This window comes from Rhinopithecus roxellana, chromosome 4 (genome assembly GCF_007565055.1).
Source record: "Rhinopithecus roxellana isolate Shanxi Qingling chromosome 4, ASM756505v1, whole genome shotgun sequence".
Classification (NCBI taxonomy): Eukaryota; Metazoa; Chordata; class Mammalia; order Primates; family Cercopithecidae; genus Rhinopithecus; species Rhinopithecus roxellana.
In genome coordinates this window covers 87,674,708-87,695,325 of record NC_044552.1, presented here as the reverse complement: position 1 = coordinate 87,695,325, position 20,618 = coordinate 87,674,708, and the positions used below count along the sequence as shown (strand labels likewise).

General features: G+C 34.8%; 1 protein-coding gene and 1 pseudogene across 10 annotated transcripts in view; both read right to left on the bottom strand.

The window, feature by feature from the left end:
* The window catches only part of SENP6 (SUMO specific peptidase 6), a 115,789-nt gene that overhangs the window by 69,813 nt on the left and 25,358 nt on the right, over positions 1-20,618 (bottom strand). For 3 of the 10 annotated variants that reach the window (XM_030928618.1, XM_030928620.1, XM_030928621.1), the window contains 2 exons: positions 11,748-11,852; positions 5,876-5,896 (listed from right to left, as the gene is read on the bottom strand). In XM_030928618.1, the coding sequence (XP_030784478.1) occupies positions 5,876-5,896; positions 11,748-11,852 (126 nt within the window). Of the gene's footprint in view, positions 1-5,875; positions 5,897-11,747; positions 11,853-12,864; positions 13,013-20,618 lie in introns of those variants that run through there. The other 7 variants (XM_010372233.2, XM_010372235.2, XM_030928615.1 and 4 more) reach the window with 5 other exon arrangements.
* Positions 2,472-2,565, bottom strand: LOC115897136 (annotated as a pseudogene).

Genomic DNA, 20,618 nt, shown 5'->3' with positions numbered 1-20,618 from the left:
ACCTTATATGACATATTATTAATACTTTATAAATGAAAAAACTGAAATGCAGTGAGGTTAATCAACTTATCCACAGTCACACAATTAAGTAGCAATGCCAGAATCTGAATGCTAGCAAATTGCACCAATATTAAGCAGAGCAACATCTGGTACAACTGGGCAATTTCCACCCTGAAAAATTTGAAATTTGTGAAGATATGCATTATGAAAATGAGAATTTGCCTGAGATGTAGTAGTAACAGTCTTATAAGAAAAATGGTAGGTTTTTAGTTCCTAACTTGGGATTAAAATAAAATGCATATTCTCAAATTCCATACACTTGCACACTAAAGAAAATATAGTCTTATTTCCAAATCCAGGTTTACCCAGATTTAGTAAAAACAATTGACATAAATCATCTGAGACAGTAAATCATACATGCATGTATAGAGATTGATAAAACTATTAATGCAGCGCTCTTGCAATTTGAACCTGTGTACTGAACCATCCATTATGAATGAGGGACAACATGCTGAATACATCATATGATAGCCACAATCTTATCAAATATTGTCACATTAAACTAATGTGTATACTTCCCTGTATTTCCAGAATTTATGGCCACTATTTTCAATATTTGCTATATTTTTTCCTATAAAAGCAGGGCAAATTGAAGTTCTGTTTTTTAAAAATTACAATAAATTGAAGAAACAGTATCTTAAATACAAGAATATAAAAATTTCAAGATAAAAATGTGTTTGACAAAATTAACTACCTAGCCCTATATTATTTTCTCCAAAATTCAGTTTTAAAAACTTTTTGCTAGATGATCTAAAATGAAAATTTACATTTTCTTTTTTTTTTTTTTATTTTGAGACAGAGTCTGGCTCTGTCGCCATGCTAGAGTACAGTGGCACAATCTTGGCTCATTGCAACCTCTGCCTCCTGGGTTCAAGCGATTCCCGTGCCTCAGTCTCCTGAGTAGCTGGGATTACACGTGTGTGCCACCATGCTGGGCTAATTTTTGTATTTTTAGTAGAAACGGTGTTTCACCATGTCAGCCAGGCTAGCCTCGAATTCCTGGCCTCAAGTGATCTGCCTGCCTTGGCCTCCCAAAGTGCTGGGATTACAGGCATGAGCCACCGCACCCAGCCAGCATTTACATTCATTACTCAATTTGAGGATTCCATTACTCTTGCAGGTATACATTTCAAACTCCAAACTCGTTGAAAATCAAGCCTAGGATTTAATCTCAGTGGCTATTTCTTTTCTACTCCTAACTAACCAGAGGCAGAGAAGCTCTACTGTCATCTGCTATCTTCCTGTGTAGGTGGGTAGAATTTTTGCTTCTTAGGGTTTGTGTCTGTGTAGCTTCAGAGGTCCCATTTCATAAACCCAAGATTTTTACAAGCTGTTTAAAATAAACTAAAGAGCATTTTATTTCTCTATCCTGAATTGTTTAAATAACATCAGAACGCTCTGTTCATTAAAAGTTTGAATAGCCTCAGTTGTGAAAGTCTATTTTTTGTAGTAAACTAAGTTTGAAATAATATTAGATTTGCAGAAAAGTTACGAAGACAATTCAGAATACCCTTATATCTCTTACCCTAATGTTAACATCTTAATATTTCCATCACACACGTCAAAAAAGAAACCAACACTGGTACACTATTACGAACTAAACTCTAGCCTTAGAAATTTACTGGCTGGGCAAGGTGGCTCATGCCTGTAATTCTAACACTTTGGGAGGGCAAGGCCAGCAGATCACTTGAAGCCAGGAATTCGCAGTCAGACTGGCCAACATGGTGAAACACTGTCTCTACTAAAAATACAAAAATCCGGCAGATCACTTGAGGCCATGAGTTCGAGGCCAGACTGGCCAACACAGCAAAACACCATTTCTACTAAAAATACAAAAATCAGCCAGGCATGGTGGTGCGTGCCTGTAATCGCAGCTACTCAGGAGGCTGAGGCACAAGAAGCGCTTGAACCTGGGAGGCGGAGGTTGCCGTGAGCCAAGATTGCACCATTGCCCTCTAGCCTGGGCAACAGAGCCAGACTGTCTCAAAGAAAAAGAAAGAAAGAAAGGAAAGAAAGGAAAGAAAGGAAGGAAGAAAGGAAGGAAGGAAGGAAGGAAGGAAGGAAGGAAGGAAGGAAGGAAGGAAGGAAGGAAGGAAGGAAGGAAGGAAGGAAGAAAGAAATTTACCAGCTATTTATAATACCCCATTTTTGTTCCAGGATCCAATCTAGTACACAATGCATGAAGTCATCATGTCTCCTTAATCTCCTTTCTGTGTTTTTCAGTATTTAGAAGAGAACTCATCAGGTATTTCATAGAGTGTCCCTTGGTCTAAGTTATAATCCAACTGTTATCAGTTTGGCTATTTGGGAGCTCTTTCAGTTGGCTCCCGTCTCCCTCTGATATAACTACATCCTTTTGGTGGTTTTTTTTTTTCTTCTTTACCGTGATAAAATATACATACACAATTTACAAGAATATGAAATGCTTTACTAATTCATGTGTCATCCATGCTAATCATCTCTCTATTGTTCCAATTTTAGTACAGGTGCTTTTGAAGTGGGCACTCTTAATTTGTTGAACATTTTCTAGGTTTCTGATACCACACTCATTCTGTGTCTGACCTATCACAACCCCAGAATCAGCCATTTCTCCACATTCCTTTTAGTGGAGAGTGGTACTTAGAAACCAGGATCTGGACACCATTTCTCTTTTTGTTACTGTTGCTTGCCTTGCTTTAATGATAGCTCTTTTTATTAATCTTTCCATTATTACAAAACATGGCCAAATATATACATTTCTATGAAAATGAATCATCTTATTTATTTTACAGTTAAAATCCATTATTCTTATTTAACTGATAAACCAGTTTAATTTTCAAGATATATTAAAATCTCCCACAACTGTATTCATTGTTTTCATTTTTTGAGATGGAGCCTTGCTCTGTCACCCAGGCGGGAGTGCAGTGGTGCTATCTTGGCTCACAGGTTCAAGCAATTCTTGTGCCTCAACCTCCCAAGGAGCTGGGATTACAGGCGCATGCCACCATATCTGGCTAATTTTTGTATTTTTAGTAGAGACGGGGTTTCACCATGTTGAATTTCTTGAATTTTAACTATTTTAGGGGAGGCTTTACATTTACTTGTTATGTTCCTATAAACTGTGCCTGTTGTGCTCCTTTATCCTGTCTACTGCTTTTAATCCTTAACTCCATCTCCCTTGTTACTAAAATTCCACTCATGCTTTCTTTTTGTTTGCATCTCTTGTGGCTCTAAACTTACTTCCACATTATTATTTTGGTATGATGCTTGTAAACAATGTAGTATAGCTGGGTTTAATCAAATCAGCATGTCTTTTACTACATATACTCTAATACAGTCATTATAACTGCTGATAGGACTTGTTTTCTTTTCATCTTACTCTATTACTTTTTATATTTCTATTTATGTTTATTATTTCATTTTGTTTCCTCTTTTCTCCTATTTTTATACAATATTGTTTGCACAACATACTCTTTGCCTTCCTTACTGAATTTAACAAATGAATATAGATACCTTCCCTCTTAACGCTTATTGCACTTACCAAGATTCAAATGATTTCCTCAAGCAAATTCTATTATATCCCTAATGGGATGAGACCTTCAAAATCTCTTTATTTTTCCACCTTAACCCTCCCCATCCCCTCCTCCCCCGCTGAAAAGATTGGTTTTACTTCTGTCTTTCTAATGCCCCAACTCCTAGACCTTGCTGAGATAGTTTTAAGTACTTACAGACTATTTGATTTTCCTTTGTAACACATCTCTATTTGGAGAGGAACTTGCCCAGCCTTAACTGAACTGGCACTGATTTAAACTTCTATTTGTGCCAAATTATAAATCCTATGAAAAATATTGTGTTTAAAAAATCTCAAATATTTATCAGGTAACAATACTTCCCTACCTTAAATGCTCTGAAAGCTTCTATCGCACTAATATAAAATCCAAAAGCTTCAGATCACCTTACAAAGCCTTTTATGACCTAGGTCCCAGCCAGTCTCCCAAACCCATCTCATAACATTGTCCCCTTTGCTCTCTAAGCTCCAGCCTTAGTTGTCCCTTTTTTCTGTTCTTTGACATGCCAAACTTATTCCTGGATTAATAACTTAGCACAACCTCTTCCCTATCCGGAAAAGCCAATCTTATGATCATGGCACTGCCAATTCCCCATTTAGTCTTTAGTTAAATGTTAGCTTCATAGTAAAGAGTTTCCCTGAATATGCAATTTAAAGAAATCGTACTGTCAGTCTATCACATCACCCATTATACTTCTCTACATAGAAATTATTATTTCATGTTTTACTTATTCAGTATTAGTCTTTGTTCCATAAGAAAGTAAACTATAGGACTGCAGGGATCTTGTCTGTTTTATTCATCACTGTATCCTTATGCCTGTAACAGTAGGTTTGATAAATACTTGGAATGAATAAAAGCGTATGCCTCAAAGGCAGCATGTAATCAAAAATATATTTACCATTTCAAACAACTGTAGAAACACTGCTGTCCATGTCATCAGCAAGGATGGTAATGCTGTCAAAACTGAAGCACTGGCCACCATGCCCATGCAGAGCCATCACATAGCAATTTAAAATATTAATCCATCAGCTGATATACAAATGTCAAAATTCAGACATTTGAAAGGCACTATAGACTCATTTTTTTAATTGATTCAACAATTTGTTTGGAAATTAAAAATAACTGGACTTTCCAGTTTGTTTAGTGTCTTACTACCTATACCAGGCCAATTATTTTATTTTTTTGTAGATACAGGGCCTCACTATGTTGCCCAGGGTAGTCTGGAACTCCTGGGCTCAAGAGATATTCCCGCTTTGGCCTCCCAAAGTGCTAAGATTATAGGCGTGAGCCACCATGCCCAGTCCAGAGAAGCTACTCTTATGGATAACCACTTTAGAACAATTATGATCATTTTACTTTGAAATGTTCAAAGAAATGTGTCTGTTTTCTTAAACACTTTTCCATGCCATTATATCACTCAAATATCCTCTAAATGCCAGTGTTCCTACAAAGCGAAAAAATAATGACAGAATAAGACTGATCACAAGATTCTCTTACTTTTCAGTCAGAAGAGAATACACTTGATGTTTAAAGTTTTAACTCTACGGTTAAGGTGTTCTAATACATTTCCCTGTTCCCCAACTATTAAAGCAGAAAAACAAGAGTATTATCACTAAAATATAATGACAAAGATTCTGATAATGTAACTGAAAGCAATTTTACTATTAAAGCATTGAAATATTCTATTTTAAAAGAAAGTAGTCACTTATTAGCATAAATATAACCATTCATAGAAAAATGTACATTCAGAATGAGCCTCAAATACCACCTATATGAGCCAAATACCATGTTGTACTGTCAACAAGTTTCCTTTTATCATAAAGAGTAGAACTGTGGATACTATAGGCTGGGAAGGGTGGGGGAGGAGAGGATGGAGAGAGGTGGGTTAACAAATACAAAATTACAGCTAGACAGGAAGAATGAGCTCTCACTTTCTGTGGCACTTAGGGTGAATATGGTTAACTATAATTTATGTTTTCAAAAAGCCAGAAAAAGGGACTTTGAATGCTGACAACACAAAGAAACAATGAATGTCTGAGGTGATGGATATACTAATTACCCCGATCTGATCATTACACATTGTATACCTATATTGATATATACTCTGTATCCCATAAATATGTACAATTATTACACGTCAGCTAAAAATTTAAAATTAAAAAGTTTTAATTATAAACTCTAATTCAACAAATATGTTTCAAAACATATAAATAATTTTATATTTTATCACTATATCCATGCTCTAATTTCTTCAATATTAAGCTTACCTTTCTTTTCGGTCCAGACTGCTTAAAACATGAAAAAGAAAAAAAATGTAAGAGGCAAGACCTCATTGTTGATATATCACTGTAGTTGTAGTAACTATAGTCATAAGGCAAAACTATAATGTGATCAACCTGTTTTAAATACATTATATATATATATAAAAAATACACTAGGTTTTGAGTCATGTCTAAATTGGTTTTCGATTTCTGTCAATACACAAAATAAACAATCTTTTTAGATATTTAACAGGAAGATGAATACACAAAAATATAAAAAATTCTTGAAAGGGCTTTAACTATCAAATATTTCAAGATATGTTAGAACACAATATTCCCTGCTATTCTCCAAGGATCTGTTCCAAGACCCTCAGTGGGTGCCTGAAACGGAGGATAGTACCGAATCCAATATACCAAAATGAAGCATTGGTGGAAACATTTCATAAACAAAATGGCTGTCAACCACATTTTCTGATTACGTTGCCAGAAGATGAGCAAATGTTTTTGTGAGCATGTGGGTTTTCTGCTCTGTATACTACACCTGGTTTTATCATATGCCTGAGAGTGTTGCTACATAGCACCAGAGTTAGCCTGTCCTTTCATGTTTAATCCCATGGTACCTCCTTTGCACTTCTATGAATAGTATGTACTTTCCTCACCTGAACATAATTCTCAATATCTGAAAAATTCAATAATGACATCATAGCAAATTTAGAAACAATCTCAGTACTAATAAGGGAATGGTTAAATCAAAACCACAAATAAGGAGGAGACTACTGTTGTTACAGAAATAGTCTTCAAGAAACAACAGCATTTCCTAGAAGTTATAAAATTTATATTGGTTCCGGACTGATCCTAATATCAGGTATGATTATTTCCTTTGGAGTAAGAAAAAAATTTTTTAACACTGAAACTTTTGCACGAAAGTCTTAGATTAAATACGGTATATGATTTGGGACACAAGGAAAGGCCTATAATTTAAAATCATGGCTTCCCATCACAAGTCCAATGTATAAAAGTTGCACCCTTCTCCAAAGTTCATGAAAACTCCAAAATGCTATTAACATCAATTACTCAAGAATGAAATTATATAATCCCTCAATTTAGAATAAAATGAGATTCACATCTAATACTATTTCTCCTTATAATAAAAGGAATGAAATATTTGGAACTGTCAGCAAAGCATAAATTACAAAATCCCCAAATTCCTTTATCAATTCTTATACTCCCATCATGTGGAGTATGCAACTACAATATCGATTTAATCCTAGCAAATGAAGAAAAAAGTATATAGTAACTTGTTTTTACATGAACACATTAAAAACACACACAACTTTTAAAAAATTTTCAAAAGGAAAAGCATTATAAATGTACATTAATATATCTGAAATTTTATCTTTGCTATTTAAAAAAGAATAACTTGCATAAAATAAATGTTAAATGACAGAAAAACGAGGTAATATAATCACATCCCTATTAAAGAAGCGAAGCAAAATATAAACATAAAAGTTTAAATCTAGTCTATCCTATCCTATGTATTTCTTATACAGCTGTATTTCCAGAAAAAGTAAAATGAAAACCAAAAGTTAGGCATTAATACCTAATGTAGCCATTTCCAAGTCTATACTGCTGTGCCCAAGAAATAAGAACAGTTTAGTACTTTCTTGTTTTTGTTTTTGAGATGACAGGGTCTGGCTCTATCACCCAAGCTGGAGTGCAGTGGCACAATCACAGTTCACTGTAGCCTTGATCTCCCTAGGCTCAGGTGATTCTCCCACCTTGAGCAGCTGGGACTACGGGTGTGCACCACTATGCCTGGCTAATGTTTGTATTTTTTACAGAGACAAGGTTTTGCCATGTTGCTCAGGCTGGTCTCGAACTCCTGGTCTCAGGCTATCCTCCTATTTTGCCCTCCCAAAGTGTTAGGATTACAGATATAAGTCAACCACGCCCGGCCTCGGTTGTTTTTTATACTCACCTGTACAGAGGAAAGGAAATAGGTAGAAGAACAGAGGTAGAAGAAACGGGTTAGGTATAATGCTTCCCAATAAGCCAAGGGAGTTAGGAAAAGGAAAACAGTAAAAATTAAAAATATATATATATACACAAAGACATACACCAATGCTCATTTTTCTTATCCTTGAGAAAAATTGCATTCATTATAATATACCTGATTAACAAGTCATGGAATTCTTACAAGTATCTTCGATATGTGTTTTTATCAAGACCTGCCTTAGAGTTGCTTACATATTAAAATAAAACATAAAAAACGGGGAAAAGTCATTATTAGTAATGTAGGACTTTGTAAAAACGTTAACTTACATTCTTGTTGGACTATTTCATACAATATAGAAAAGAAAAATTACCTTCAATTAGTACTGTAACTGTGGCATTAAAAAAAAAAAAAGAAAAGAAAGAAAGGGAAGGAAAAAAGACTAACAGATAAATACTGGTATCATTGATCTCATTTATAACTTCAAAAATTCTCTCAAAATGGGCCAGGTGTGGTGGCTCAAGCCTGTAATCCCAGCACTTTGGGAGGCCAAGGTGGGCGGATTATTTAAGAGTTCGAGACCAGCCTGACCAACACAGTGACACTGCATCTCTACTAAAAATACAAAAAAAAAAAAAAAAAAAAAAAAAAAAAAATTAGCATGGTGGCACACACCTGTAATTTTAGCCACTCAGGAGGCTGAGGCAAGAGAATTGCTTAAACCCAGGAGGTGGAGGTTGCAGTGAGTGGAGATCACACCACTACACTCCAGCATGGGCAGTAGAGAGAGACTCCATCTCAAACAAACAAACAAACAAACCCTCTCAAAACGGTGCTTTTCACTAATAATTAAATATTACTTATTCCAGGAGCCCATATTCCTATGTATGAATTATATAAGCTTTCATAGCTATCCATTTCCCCCTGAGGGGCGAAGACTTTAAAGATAAAGATGATAAGAAGACTTATAAGGACCTTATAAGAATATTATCTATACTTAATACAAAGTCAAAAAAAGTGTAAGTGTAAGTAAAACATAAACCCATATAATGTGCTGTTTCAACAAGTATGATTGAAGTTAGGGGCAGGGATGGTATGTACAGACTTTTACACTTCTGCATTTTGTTTTTTTCCCATACTTCTCTCCCATTATTAGTGTATAAACAATCTATCTTTTAAATATGAATTTAATTAACAGTTGGAATAGTAGTAAGAAAATAGACTGGAACCTTAATTATGTCCCAAAGACTAATCTAATGTGATATTTTAACAAACTTCACTCATTCTGTTTAGATAAAAAGGTGTAAAGCACTCGTTCCCATATATGACTAAAGAACTACAAATTACCCAGATTTTAGTAGGTCTGATATACTTAAAAGACAAGATATACCACTCACCCCAAGAATACACTATGTATGAATTACCAGATTGACAGCATTTGTTTTCATTTCAAACTATTATAAGACTTGGGGCAGGTGCAGTAGCTTAGGACTGTAAACCCACCACTTTACGATGCTGAGGCAGGAGGACTGCCTGCAGCTGGAGACCAGCCTAAGTAACACAGCGAGACCACATCTCTACAAAAAATTTATTTTAAAAGTTAGCCAGGTGCGGTGGTGCATGCCTGTAGTCCTAGCTACTCAGACGGCTAAAGTGGGAGGATTGCTTGAGACCAGAAGTTTGAGGCTGCAGTGAGCTATGACTGTGCCACCACACTCCAGCCTGGGCAACAGAGCAAAACCCTATCTCTATAATTAAAAAAAATAATAAAATAAATAAGACTTCAGAAAATAAGAACATTTAGGAGAAGCTGTAAAAGCCAATGTGTTTACCCTCACCTGAAGTCTAACAATTGTGCTAAATCCCTGGAAGCAACAATCTTAGTTAAAGCCTTTCTTTGTGCCTTTGAAGATGTGATTCCTCCCGCATGCAGTGTCCTCTTCTACCTGGTACACTCAAAAACTCCTTTAATGTTTCCTTTGTAAATTCTTGTTCCCTTCTCTGCAGTTTTACTACACATATTTTGTATACCTCTACTGCAGCCCTAACCATGCATGTAATCATTTGTTTACTTGTCTTTCTGTACCCTAATCAATCTCTACTGCAATCAAACTTGAGCTTTACTGGTAGGAATTTTATCATAATCATCTTAATGTACCTCATCTATGCCTGGTATGCAGCATAAAATCATTCAATGTTTTTGAAGGAAGAAAACTGAAAAACTCTCAATGACTTGTCTTTGAACATCAAAATCTTTTTAGTGACAGTCATACTGCAGTTGGAATAAGAAATGTTTATTCTTATACAGAATAAATAAAAGACAAATGTATGTAGTATCTGTCCTGCTGACTTGATTATATAGTTTTCTGTCCTGCTGACTTGAGTATACAGTTTTCTTTACTGCCCCTAATCGTTAAGAATTTTTCAATCAGGATTATTTCTTAAATACAAATTAACTCTCAGGTTGTTGATTTTAACAATATTTTAAACATTTTACCAATATATACAAGTTCATATTAAATAAATCTAATCTTTTATGTAAATGAGCAATAATACACATGTAAAATGTTGTAGGTGTTGAGACCTAGAGTAAAACAAATCACAACCCAATTTCCAGACTGTTAACTGTTTTTTTTTAACATTGCCAATGAGGAAATGAGGCATGGAGAATAGGTCACTAGTAATTCTAAACTAACAGACAACTTCAAAAGCAAAAATAATGTAATAATTTTGGTTATAAATGAATCACCTAAGTTGATTATAAGGTTTAAATTAGTATTTCAAACTTAGACTACATTATCAGAATATTAAGACACCTTTATCAGCAATGGTTTCTATTAGTATCATCAGTGCATAGGAACATGTCTACTCTTTTTATCTCCCTTAATTACTCTCCTTTTACTGTTTATTCTCATGTTTTTTTGCCACAAGTAGGCCAGAGAGCTTGATTTGTTTGTGTACTTTGCAGTAGAGCAAGCCAATTTTTGGTATGCATAGTAATTTCTTTGTCCTTTTAAATTTTTCAAGTATCTTATGTGAACACTATTTGATACAGTAATATATTTAAGGCAAAAAAAAGGTTGGTTTATCACGAAGTGTGAGGTTACTTAACGTTTTTAAGTAAAAGATCTGATAGCACATCTATGTAAACAGAAAAATATAGCAAGGTTCAGGACATGTCTTCTAAATGAGTCTAGATTTTACATTTTTAAAAAATGAAGAACAGCATCTAAAATATATGCCAAATTTTTAAACGTTACTAGTTATAAGGAACTGTTTATAATGCAATAAACAGATTATTTATTTAACTCTTTTAGCCTAAGAATTTCAGTCAACTGAAAGGTCATGTAAAACATTCCAAAAATGGTCCCCCAAATGTTACTTTCATTATTTCGAGTCAAGCAGTACTTTCAAGATCAATGAGAACTCCTAAATCTAACTAAAACTACAAAATAACATTTTCTCCAACATTTAAAACTAATGTGACTTGTTTTGATGCTATGAACTTTTATAAACCTTATAAAGAAAGTAAGTATGGTATTAACTGTAATTTTACTCTTCAGAGCTAAACTACCAACTGAAGATAGTTAAACACTGTAAGGTCAATATTGTAAATCAGTTTAATTTAAATATCATCTTAGATTCTCTGGATTATAATGCAATAGAATAGGTCTTATTGAAAAATTCTCTATTTACAGAATGTGATTACTCAAAAACAGATATAAAATAGTATAATTTCATGTCATGAATTATTTCAGAGATATATCTCTCCACAGACAGTGAAAACAGTAAGGTTTCACAAAGGAAAAAAATGGTTAAAAAAGGTGAAAACCTATTGAAGAGGATGCCATGTATATACTAACCAAAGACAATTAGAATTCTTACCTTTGGGCTGCTGTTTTTACTACTGGTATCTGTGCATGAGCATGATGAAAACGTCTACCATGAACTACAGTTCCAGAACATAATGATGTATTTTGCGCATTTTCACTGCAGATTCAAGAAACACAAAATAATTTGAACACGGAAAAATTATATACACATTTATAAAAGAAATCTTTTAAAATCTGAACAAACACACACAAAAACCTTTACCAATAATAATTTTAAAAATTTATGGATAAACCCAATTGTCTATTGGGAGTTTTCCATTTCTTGAATTTGTCTTTCAAATGTTTCCAGTCCAATTAAAGAAAACTAAAAAAATAGCAGATCACCTGAGGTCAGGAGTTTGAGACCAGCCTGGCCAACATGGTGAAATCCCATCTCTAATAAAAAATACAAAAATCAGCCGGGCATGGTGGTGGGCACCTGTAATCCCAGGTACTCAGGAGGCTAAGGCAGGGAATCACTTGAACCTGGGGAGGCAGAGGTTGAGAAAATTTAAAAAATAAAGCAGAACACTAAAATAAAAATCAGGAGTCCTAAATACTATTACTGATTTTCCCACTGACTTGAAAGTTACTGAGCTTTTATGTACTTCATTTGTCTATGCGTAAGTTGAGACAGCAGAAATAAAAGTGACTTTCAACCCTATTTCTGAGTTGCTACTGATACCCAATCCTACCAGTAACCGTGGTTGACTACGGTAACCAGTAGGAAAGGTGGGTTATTTCTGAAAAAAGGAGGAATAGGAAATTTTTAAGTCCCCTATTGAGACGATCCTGATTAGTATTTCCTAAAGGAGACATGACCACACCACTCTATTGTGCTACTTCAAATATTATGACTGAGATTCTACTAAATGTATGAAAACAAAATCACGAGATCCCACCCTAACAAAGTATTTCTGGCAATGTTTTATTCAGAAACAAGAGACACTGCAATCAATCCTACTCCTAAGATTCAAAGCAAAGAATCCATACACTGGGACCATGCTACCTCTTGGCCCTATTGACAAATTCAGAAGAAAAGGTACAGGTTGGACCTATTAGCCTCAAAGTTTTTGGTGTCAAACTCTTCCTTTATCTTTTCTATAGGATGTGTGGTGAAGTGCCTATACCTCAATTTCTTATTGTTGCTCAACATGTTAAGTCCAATTGGGTTGCCTTTCAAAGTTTTAAAACTTTCAGACTTGTTTCGTCTTACATATGTCTTCAAGATGAATTCACCAGAACTACTAGCAACAATTTCAGATCGACGATTTAACTGTAAAAAAAGATCCAGAAATATGAGTCGATAAATGCTATAATGTGATAATCTATCAACAACTATTTGAAAACCATTTAAAAGCAGTAAAAACGTACAGCCATTGGGAATGATGGTGGATAGCACTGGCATGGATCTAAGAATGATTCAACTGCCTACTTTCTTTTCCTAAAGACAATGCAAACTTGTAGGAACATGGAGGTTTATTGTATTACTTTCTTTTTATGTAAATCTCTCCAAAGATATTTGAGACAATTAAGGTAGAGGATCTTAGGATAGCTTTCTCCAGAGAGTAAAAAGTAAGCATTTCCCCTGCTTATCAGGCCTTGCTGTTATCTGGAGAACACTACAGCCAAATATGGCAATCAGCTATCATTTCAACTTGTGCTTTTGTGTAAGAACTTTTGCCTTAGTATCTAAGTTTCTATACAGACAGAAATTGATACTTTATACTTCAATAGATGCAAATAATAGTATAAACATATCAGTAACAATCACTTTAGAGAGATCACAGTATGTAACGGGCAAAAGGAGCAAAACAAATTTGTAAAGATTCTTTTATCATACAATTATACAATTACAGGACACAATTTCAGTTCCCAGAAAATTTAGAGACAACTGTTGAATTAAAATACAACATATAAATTATTTTAGAATCCTGGCAAATCTACTCACCTCCTAACTGTTTTGATTTTCCATCATTTTATTTGTGCTCCTAATTTGGTAATCTACATCAAATTACTGGGAGGAAATAAGGTGTAAATAAGTTTTTAAAAATTTATGGCTGATTATCTCACAGATTAGAGTACTCCGATTACAAAATCATGATATGTTCAGTCTGGAATTGCCTAAAACTTTAATCCACTGCCCTACCCCAGCCTAAGACAGTTTTCCAGGTAATGCAAGCACAGCATCAAGAGAACTACTGTGAATAGATGAATCCATTTGTTCAAAAAGAGATCAAATGACTAGAAAACCAATTACAAACAAGGACCTTACTGATGTCAGACCTGAAACTATAAACATTATTTGCAAAGAAACATCAGTTTACAAAGCTTCAATAACACTGCATTAAATAATAACAAAATGTAGCTATTTCCAGAAAACTGCTAGTGTCATATACTGTGAATTACATCATCTCATATAAATCTCATGACAATTCTAGAAAGTAGACAGTTATTGGCAAGCCTAGTGTCTGCTATTGTGTCTGGATAACATACGACTTATCCAAAAATACTACATAGTAGTCCCCCTTTATCTATGGTTTTGCTTTCTGTGGTATCAGTTACTAACAGTCAACTGCATTCCAAAAAATATTTTAATTTAGCCACTCCTCTGCTAGTAGATACTAAGATTGTCTCTAAAGTTCTTCTATGGTATCACCATTAAGTTTTTCAGAGATTACGAATAACACTCAGGCAAGGGAAGTACATACTAATGCATAAAAATGCACCAGGGCATAAAACATGAAAGGACAGCTTAACTCTGGTACTATGTAGCAATGCTGTGGGGCATAGTTAAAGCCAGGTATTACTGTCCAGAGTGTTTAAGAACCCACACGCTCCCAAAAACAAAAACAAAAAATATCTGCCTGTGTTCTGGCAACACAATTAAAGTGTGGGTAGTCACTTTGTTTATGGAATGGTTTCACCAATGCTTCATCCTAGGATATATGATTCAGTATTTTCTGGGGTTTCAGTCATTCACTGCGAGTCTTCAAGGGGGACTCTGGATATCAATCTATGAAATACATTTATACAAAATAAACACTGATACAGGGATCAGCAAACTTTTTCTGCAAAGGGCTAAAAGTATTTTAGGCTTTCTTGATCATATAGTCTTTGTATCTACTCAACTCTGTCCAAATATTCAAATCTGTTGTTGCACCACAAAAGTGGCCACAAACAATTTATAAGTAAGCATGGCTGTTTTCCAAGAAAACTTTACTTATGGACACAGATTTGAGTTTTATATTATGTTCACATGTCATGAAATAGAATTCATTTGATTCTTTCTTCCAAGCATTTAAAAATGTAAAAACCATTGTAGCTAACAGACAATAGATTTCAGGCTAGAGCTTTAACAGGACAACTCCTGTTTATAACATTAATCATTAAGTAACTAATAAGCAGAGCAAGTTACTAGAATTTAAGTTCCACAAGAACAAAAAAATCTGTTTTGCTCCAACACTGTGCTCAATATGTATTTTCTGCATCAATGAATAATTCATTGAGAATACTAAATATGCAAAAACTTATCAATGTTATCTTCCACCCAAAATTATCACACATCATATAATTTAAGTAAAGTACTGATACTGAGGAAGTTTAGTACTGAAGAATATCAGATAAGAGAACCTAAATAAAACCATTAAGCTAGAGACATATGTATGTTAAAAGCACTTAAATTCTGAAAAAAAAGAATTGAAACAGTAAAAAATTAGACACACTATAGAAAATACAACTTTGAAAGAGAACCAACAGCAGTTCTATAAATGATAAATGTCACTGAAATTTTTAAAAAGTAGAAAAAAAAATCCAATGTATGGATTACCTAGCAGCTTAGATAGAGCTAAAGATAAAAGTAAATCGGAAGATAGAGCTAAGGAAATTACTCAGAATATGGTACAGAGATATACTTCTTCATTCCATTAGCCTTTTTCTTTTTTTCCTTTTTTGCTTTTAAACATAAAATACAGGTTACGGGATTCTTCTTTTTTTTTTTTTTTATGATGGTTTTATGTCTATTAGAAGGTCTAGAAATAATAATGTAGAAAGGTAAAATCCACAGAGATAATAACTAAAATGTTTTCTTAACTAACAAAAGATATAAATCCCTTAAAAGAAGCACAGTGAAACTGCAGAGGCCCAAAGGCAAAGAGAAGATTCTGTGAAAGAGAAGGGGAAAGATATGAAGACCCTGTGAACTAAAATAAAGGATTTCTCCTAATTCCACACTCATTTTCAAACGGAGAAACCAGTCTATAATAGTTTAAACCAATGATCCATATGGACCTGAGGAAAGAAAAATAGCTCAGAGCAGTCTGAGCTCTGTGAGGCCCAGAGAGATGTAGTAAGGAATTTCAGTCATAGTCCCCGACCCATGCCCAAAGGCAACTATTTAAAGGTGTTATGTGCTTTTTCTTGCCTGTAGTTTCCTGACTAGCAGATAAATTACGTAAAATGTTGGCCAGGTACAATGGCTCACGCCTGTAATCCCAGTACTTTGGGAGGTCGAGGCTGGTGGATCACCTGAGGTCAGGAGTTTGAGACCAGCCTGACCAACATGGCGAAATCCCGTCTCTACTAAAAACATAAAGATTTGCCAGGCGTGGTGATGCATGCCTGTAATCCCAGCTACTTGGGAGGCTGAGGAAGGAGAATGGCTTAAACCCAGGAGGCGGAGGTTGCAGTGAGCTGACATCATGCCACTGCTCTCCAGCCTGGGCGACAAAAGACTCCATCTCAAAGAAAAAAGTTATCACAAGTTGCACATTGTGGTCCTCATTCATTATCTTCATGTTCCATGAATTTGTGATACAAAGAAAAAGTATGGCCAATCAGTATCTATTGTTAGCTATTTTAATGTAAATTCTTGGTGAACAACTTAGGAATAGTCTCTCTTTTTTTCATTAAAAAACTCACTGTAACTGCTGCTAATCGAAGCATACATGTGGGACAACTTAAATCTATGCTCCCAGGTTGCAGTCCTCAAATGTGACTCAAATGAACTCACTATAATTATTAATTTTTACTATATTAACTTATTAACTACATTAATTTTGCCTCAGTTTCTTCCTTTAGTTTGACAGACCTATACATTACCTGTAAGCTATTCAAAATCCAGGTAGATATATGTATATATCCCTGAGACACATAAAGACCTTCTGAAGGATTATCAAGCATGGTAGCTTTAGTCATAGTAATCAACTTTAAATCCTCAATCTGGCTGGGCGTGGTGGCTCACAACTGTAATCCCAGCACTTTGGGAGGCCAAGGTGGGCGGATCACCTGAGGTCTGGAGTTCGAGACCAGCCTGCCCAACATGGTGAAACCCTGTCTCTACTAAAAATACAAAAACTAGCTGGACATGGTGGCACATGCCTATAGTCCCAGCTACTCAGGAGGCTGAGGCAGGAGAATTGCTTGAACCTGGGAAGTGGAAGGTTACAGTGAGCCAAGATCCCGCCACTGCACTCCTACCTGGGGCACAGGAGACTTCGTCTCAAAAAAAAAAAAAAAAAGTACTGTATTGGCAAAAGCATACAGAAATTAACAAGATTTCAGTTTTTCCAATTATTTCTGAGAGTATTTGGTTAAAACAAAACAAAACAAAAAAAGAAACCTAAAAATAACAAGTATACCAGCTATTCAAATCTTGGTAAAGCTTTTTTAGTGTATTTCTCCAAAATCTGGAAGGTCAGGACCTAATGACTGGATTACAAATTATTTTTAATTTTTAAATGTTTGGTCACTATGTAATTTTTGGCATTTAACTCACAAGGAAAGAACTGTGGCTAGGCACGATGGCTCATGCCTGTAATTCCAGCCCTTTGGGAGGCCAAGGTGGGTGGATTACTTGAGGTCAGGAGTTCGAGACCAGCCTGGCCAACATGGCAAAACCACTAAAACTACTAAAAATACAAAAATTAGATGTGGTGGCAGGCGCCTCTAGTCCCAGCTACTTGGGAGGCTGAGGCGGGAGGATCACTTAAGCCTAGGAGGAAGAGGCTGCAGTGAGCCGAGATTGCCCCACTGCACTCCGGCCTGGGAGATGAGAGTGAGATTCTGTTTCAAATAAAAAAAGAATTGTACGATAATACTATAGCAAAACTATTTCCATATTTATCTATTTAGAATGTAACCAGGATTTCTCAGCACTTGTGTCTAACAAAAAAGTTTAAAAAGAAATTTCCCTCCATAAATATGTACAACTGTTACGTGTCCATTTTTAAGAAAGAGTAAAATTATTCAGAAAGTTTCATTCAGGTAATACGGATTCATGAATAGATGAACTAAATGAATAAAAAGGGAAACCATCAGCCTCATCCATGTTAAAAGATAAATTTCCAATACTATTTTGCATAATAAATTTAATAACTATAAATATCTATAATACTTTTTAGATCAAGTGTTCATTAATCATTATAATGATAACTCAGTTTTTAAAAAAACAAACTTTAGTAGCAGGAGTTTTACTTAATGTTAAGCTTCAGTAAAGTTTATCTTCAGTGAAGAATATCTCTATTAAAGTGTGATAGGATAATAAAAAGATTTTCAATTACATAAAAGTATATCATATTAAGATTCTGTGGGAAAATTGAACAGAAGAAATATGAATTTAAGAGGGAAAAGGCACAATATAAAATTTCTAACTTAAAGAAGAGATGGTCCATGTATATTTAAAACAGATGATACTATCATATCAGAACGATCTTTAGAGTTCACTAAATAAATCAATGTGTCCTGTAGGTTTTACCTTAAAATATAAATATTTACATTTTAAAAATATGTAATAAAGCATATACTTTTACAAGAAATCATAAGAAATCTGAAAGCAGGCCAGGTGCAGTGGTTCATGCCTGTAATCCCAGAACTTTAGGAGGCCGACGTGGGCGGATCATGAGGTCAGGAGTTCGAGACCAGTCTGACCAACATGGCCTCTACTAAAAATATAAAAAATTAGCCAGGCGTGGTGGTGACACCTGTAATCCCAGTCACTCTGGAGACAGAGGCAGGAGAATTCCTTGAACCCGGGAAATAGAGGTTGCAATGAGCTGAGATCGTACCACTGCCCTCCGGCCTAGGTGACAGAGCAAGCCTCCATCTCAAAAAAAAAAAAAAAAAAAAGAAATCTGAAAGCTCTATATATGTACATTAAGACCAATGCCCTATATAAGTTAGTGATAGAAAACATCTTTTATTTTTTATTTTTTATTTCTGGTAGAGTCTCATTTTGTTGCCCAGGCTGATCTCAAACTCCTGGCTTCAAACGATCATCCTGCTTCATCCTACCAAGGTGCTGGGATTACAGGCAAAAGACACCATGCCTGCCCACATCTTATTTTCATCTACCCAGTTCACTCCTTTTTTTCTATTTTTTTCTTGTCTATGTAAAGAACACCTAAAAAGCAGCACTTCAGGAAATCCAGATGTTAAAATAAAAAATAGGAAAACCTGCAGTGGGAAAAACCTTAAAGAGTTTTTCAGTATAACCTCATAAAGAAAAATATAACCTCATAAAGAAAAACTTAATAGTATTAACAGAAAAACATCAAATTCAATAATTTCCTCAGGCCGGGCACAGTGGTTCACGCCTGTAATCCCAGCACTTTGGGAGGCCAAGGTGGGCAGATCATTTGAGGTCAGGAGTTCAAGACCAGCCTGACCAACACGGTGAAACCCCCCCCTTCTACTAAAATATAAACATTAGCTGGTTTGGTGGCGTCCGCCTGTAATCCCACCTACTCAGGAGGCTGAGGCAGGAGAATTGCTTGAACCCAGGAGGCAGAAGTTGCAGTGAGCCAATACTGTACCACCGCACTCCAACCTGGGAAACAGTGAGAGACTCAGTCTCAATAGATAAATAAATAAAATAAATTTCCTCAAATTATGACAAAATAGAGCGGTTGCAGAGGGGAAAAAAAAAACCCAGAAAGACAGGGGAAAAAAGGAAATGTAAAAGTTCTTCAAATTCTTACAGTGTAAATACAGGAAATATGTGAAGAAGGTGCTATGTTCAGATCAGCAAAAATTCAAGTGTGACTACATATTTTGCAAGATTATAGGGAAATAGAGTCATACACTGCTAGTGGGAATGGCTAATGTTAACACTTATAGATAGGGAATTTGGCAGTATCTAGCAAAATCACATGTGAATTTCACCTCTGAAATAGCAACTTCAATTCTAGGAATCTATCCCACAAATATACTAGACAGATACGAAAAAAAAAAAATATGCACAAGGTTTTAGTAAAGTCTTATATGTAATAGCAAAAGACTGGGGGAAAAGATCTCTATTCATCAGTAGGGATAAATTAAATATCTACAGTATATCCATCCAATGGAGTACAATATAATAAAAAGGATGACAAAGATCTGTAAATACGTTGCTGTAGAGTGATCTATATAACATACTGTTAAATAAGAAAATCAAGGTGTCAGCAAACAGTGTGGATAGTTTTTCCAAGAATAGTAGTACATGCTTACACATATATTAAAAAAAAGTTAAGCCACCTACTTTTTAAAACAAGTCACTTATAGGGAAAACAGAATAAAGGGAATCAAGATAAAATTAGATTTCTCTGAAAATTACTTCTTTTGAGATGTGATGCTGAAACCATACAAAAAATTTACATAATAAAAATTAAAATGAAAATAAAATGCAATTCCTCACTACAAAAAACAAAATTAAAAACAACAACAACAAACCTAACTCTCTATTCAGTTGGTAGAATACCAAACAGAAATAAACAATTCCAAATGACTTAAAAATAAACTAATTTAAATACACATTCCTAGTGGGACACAGATACCTGGTATATGTGTCATCAGAAACAAGGAAACAAAATAATTTGAAAATCATTTTATTGGTAATTATGTTGGTATT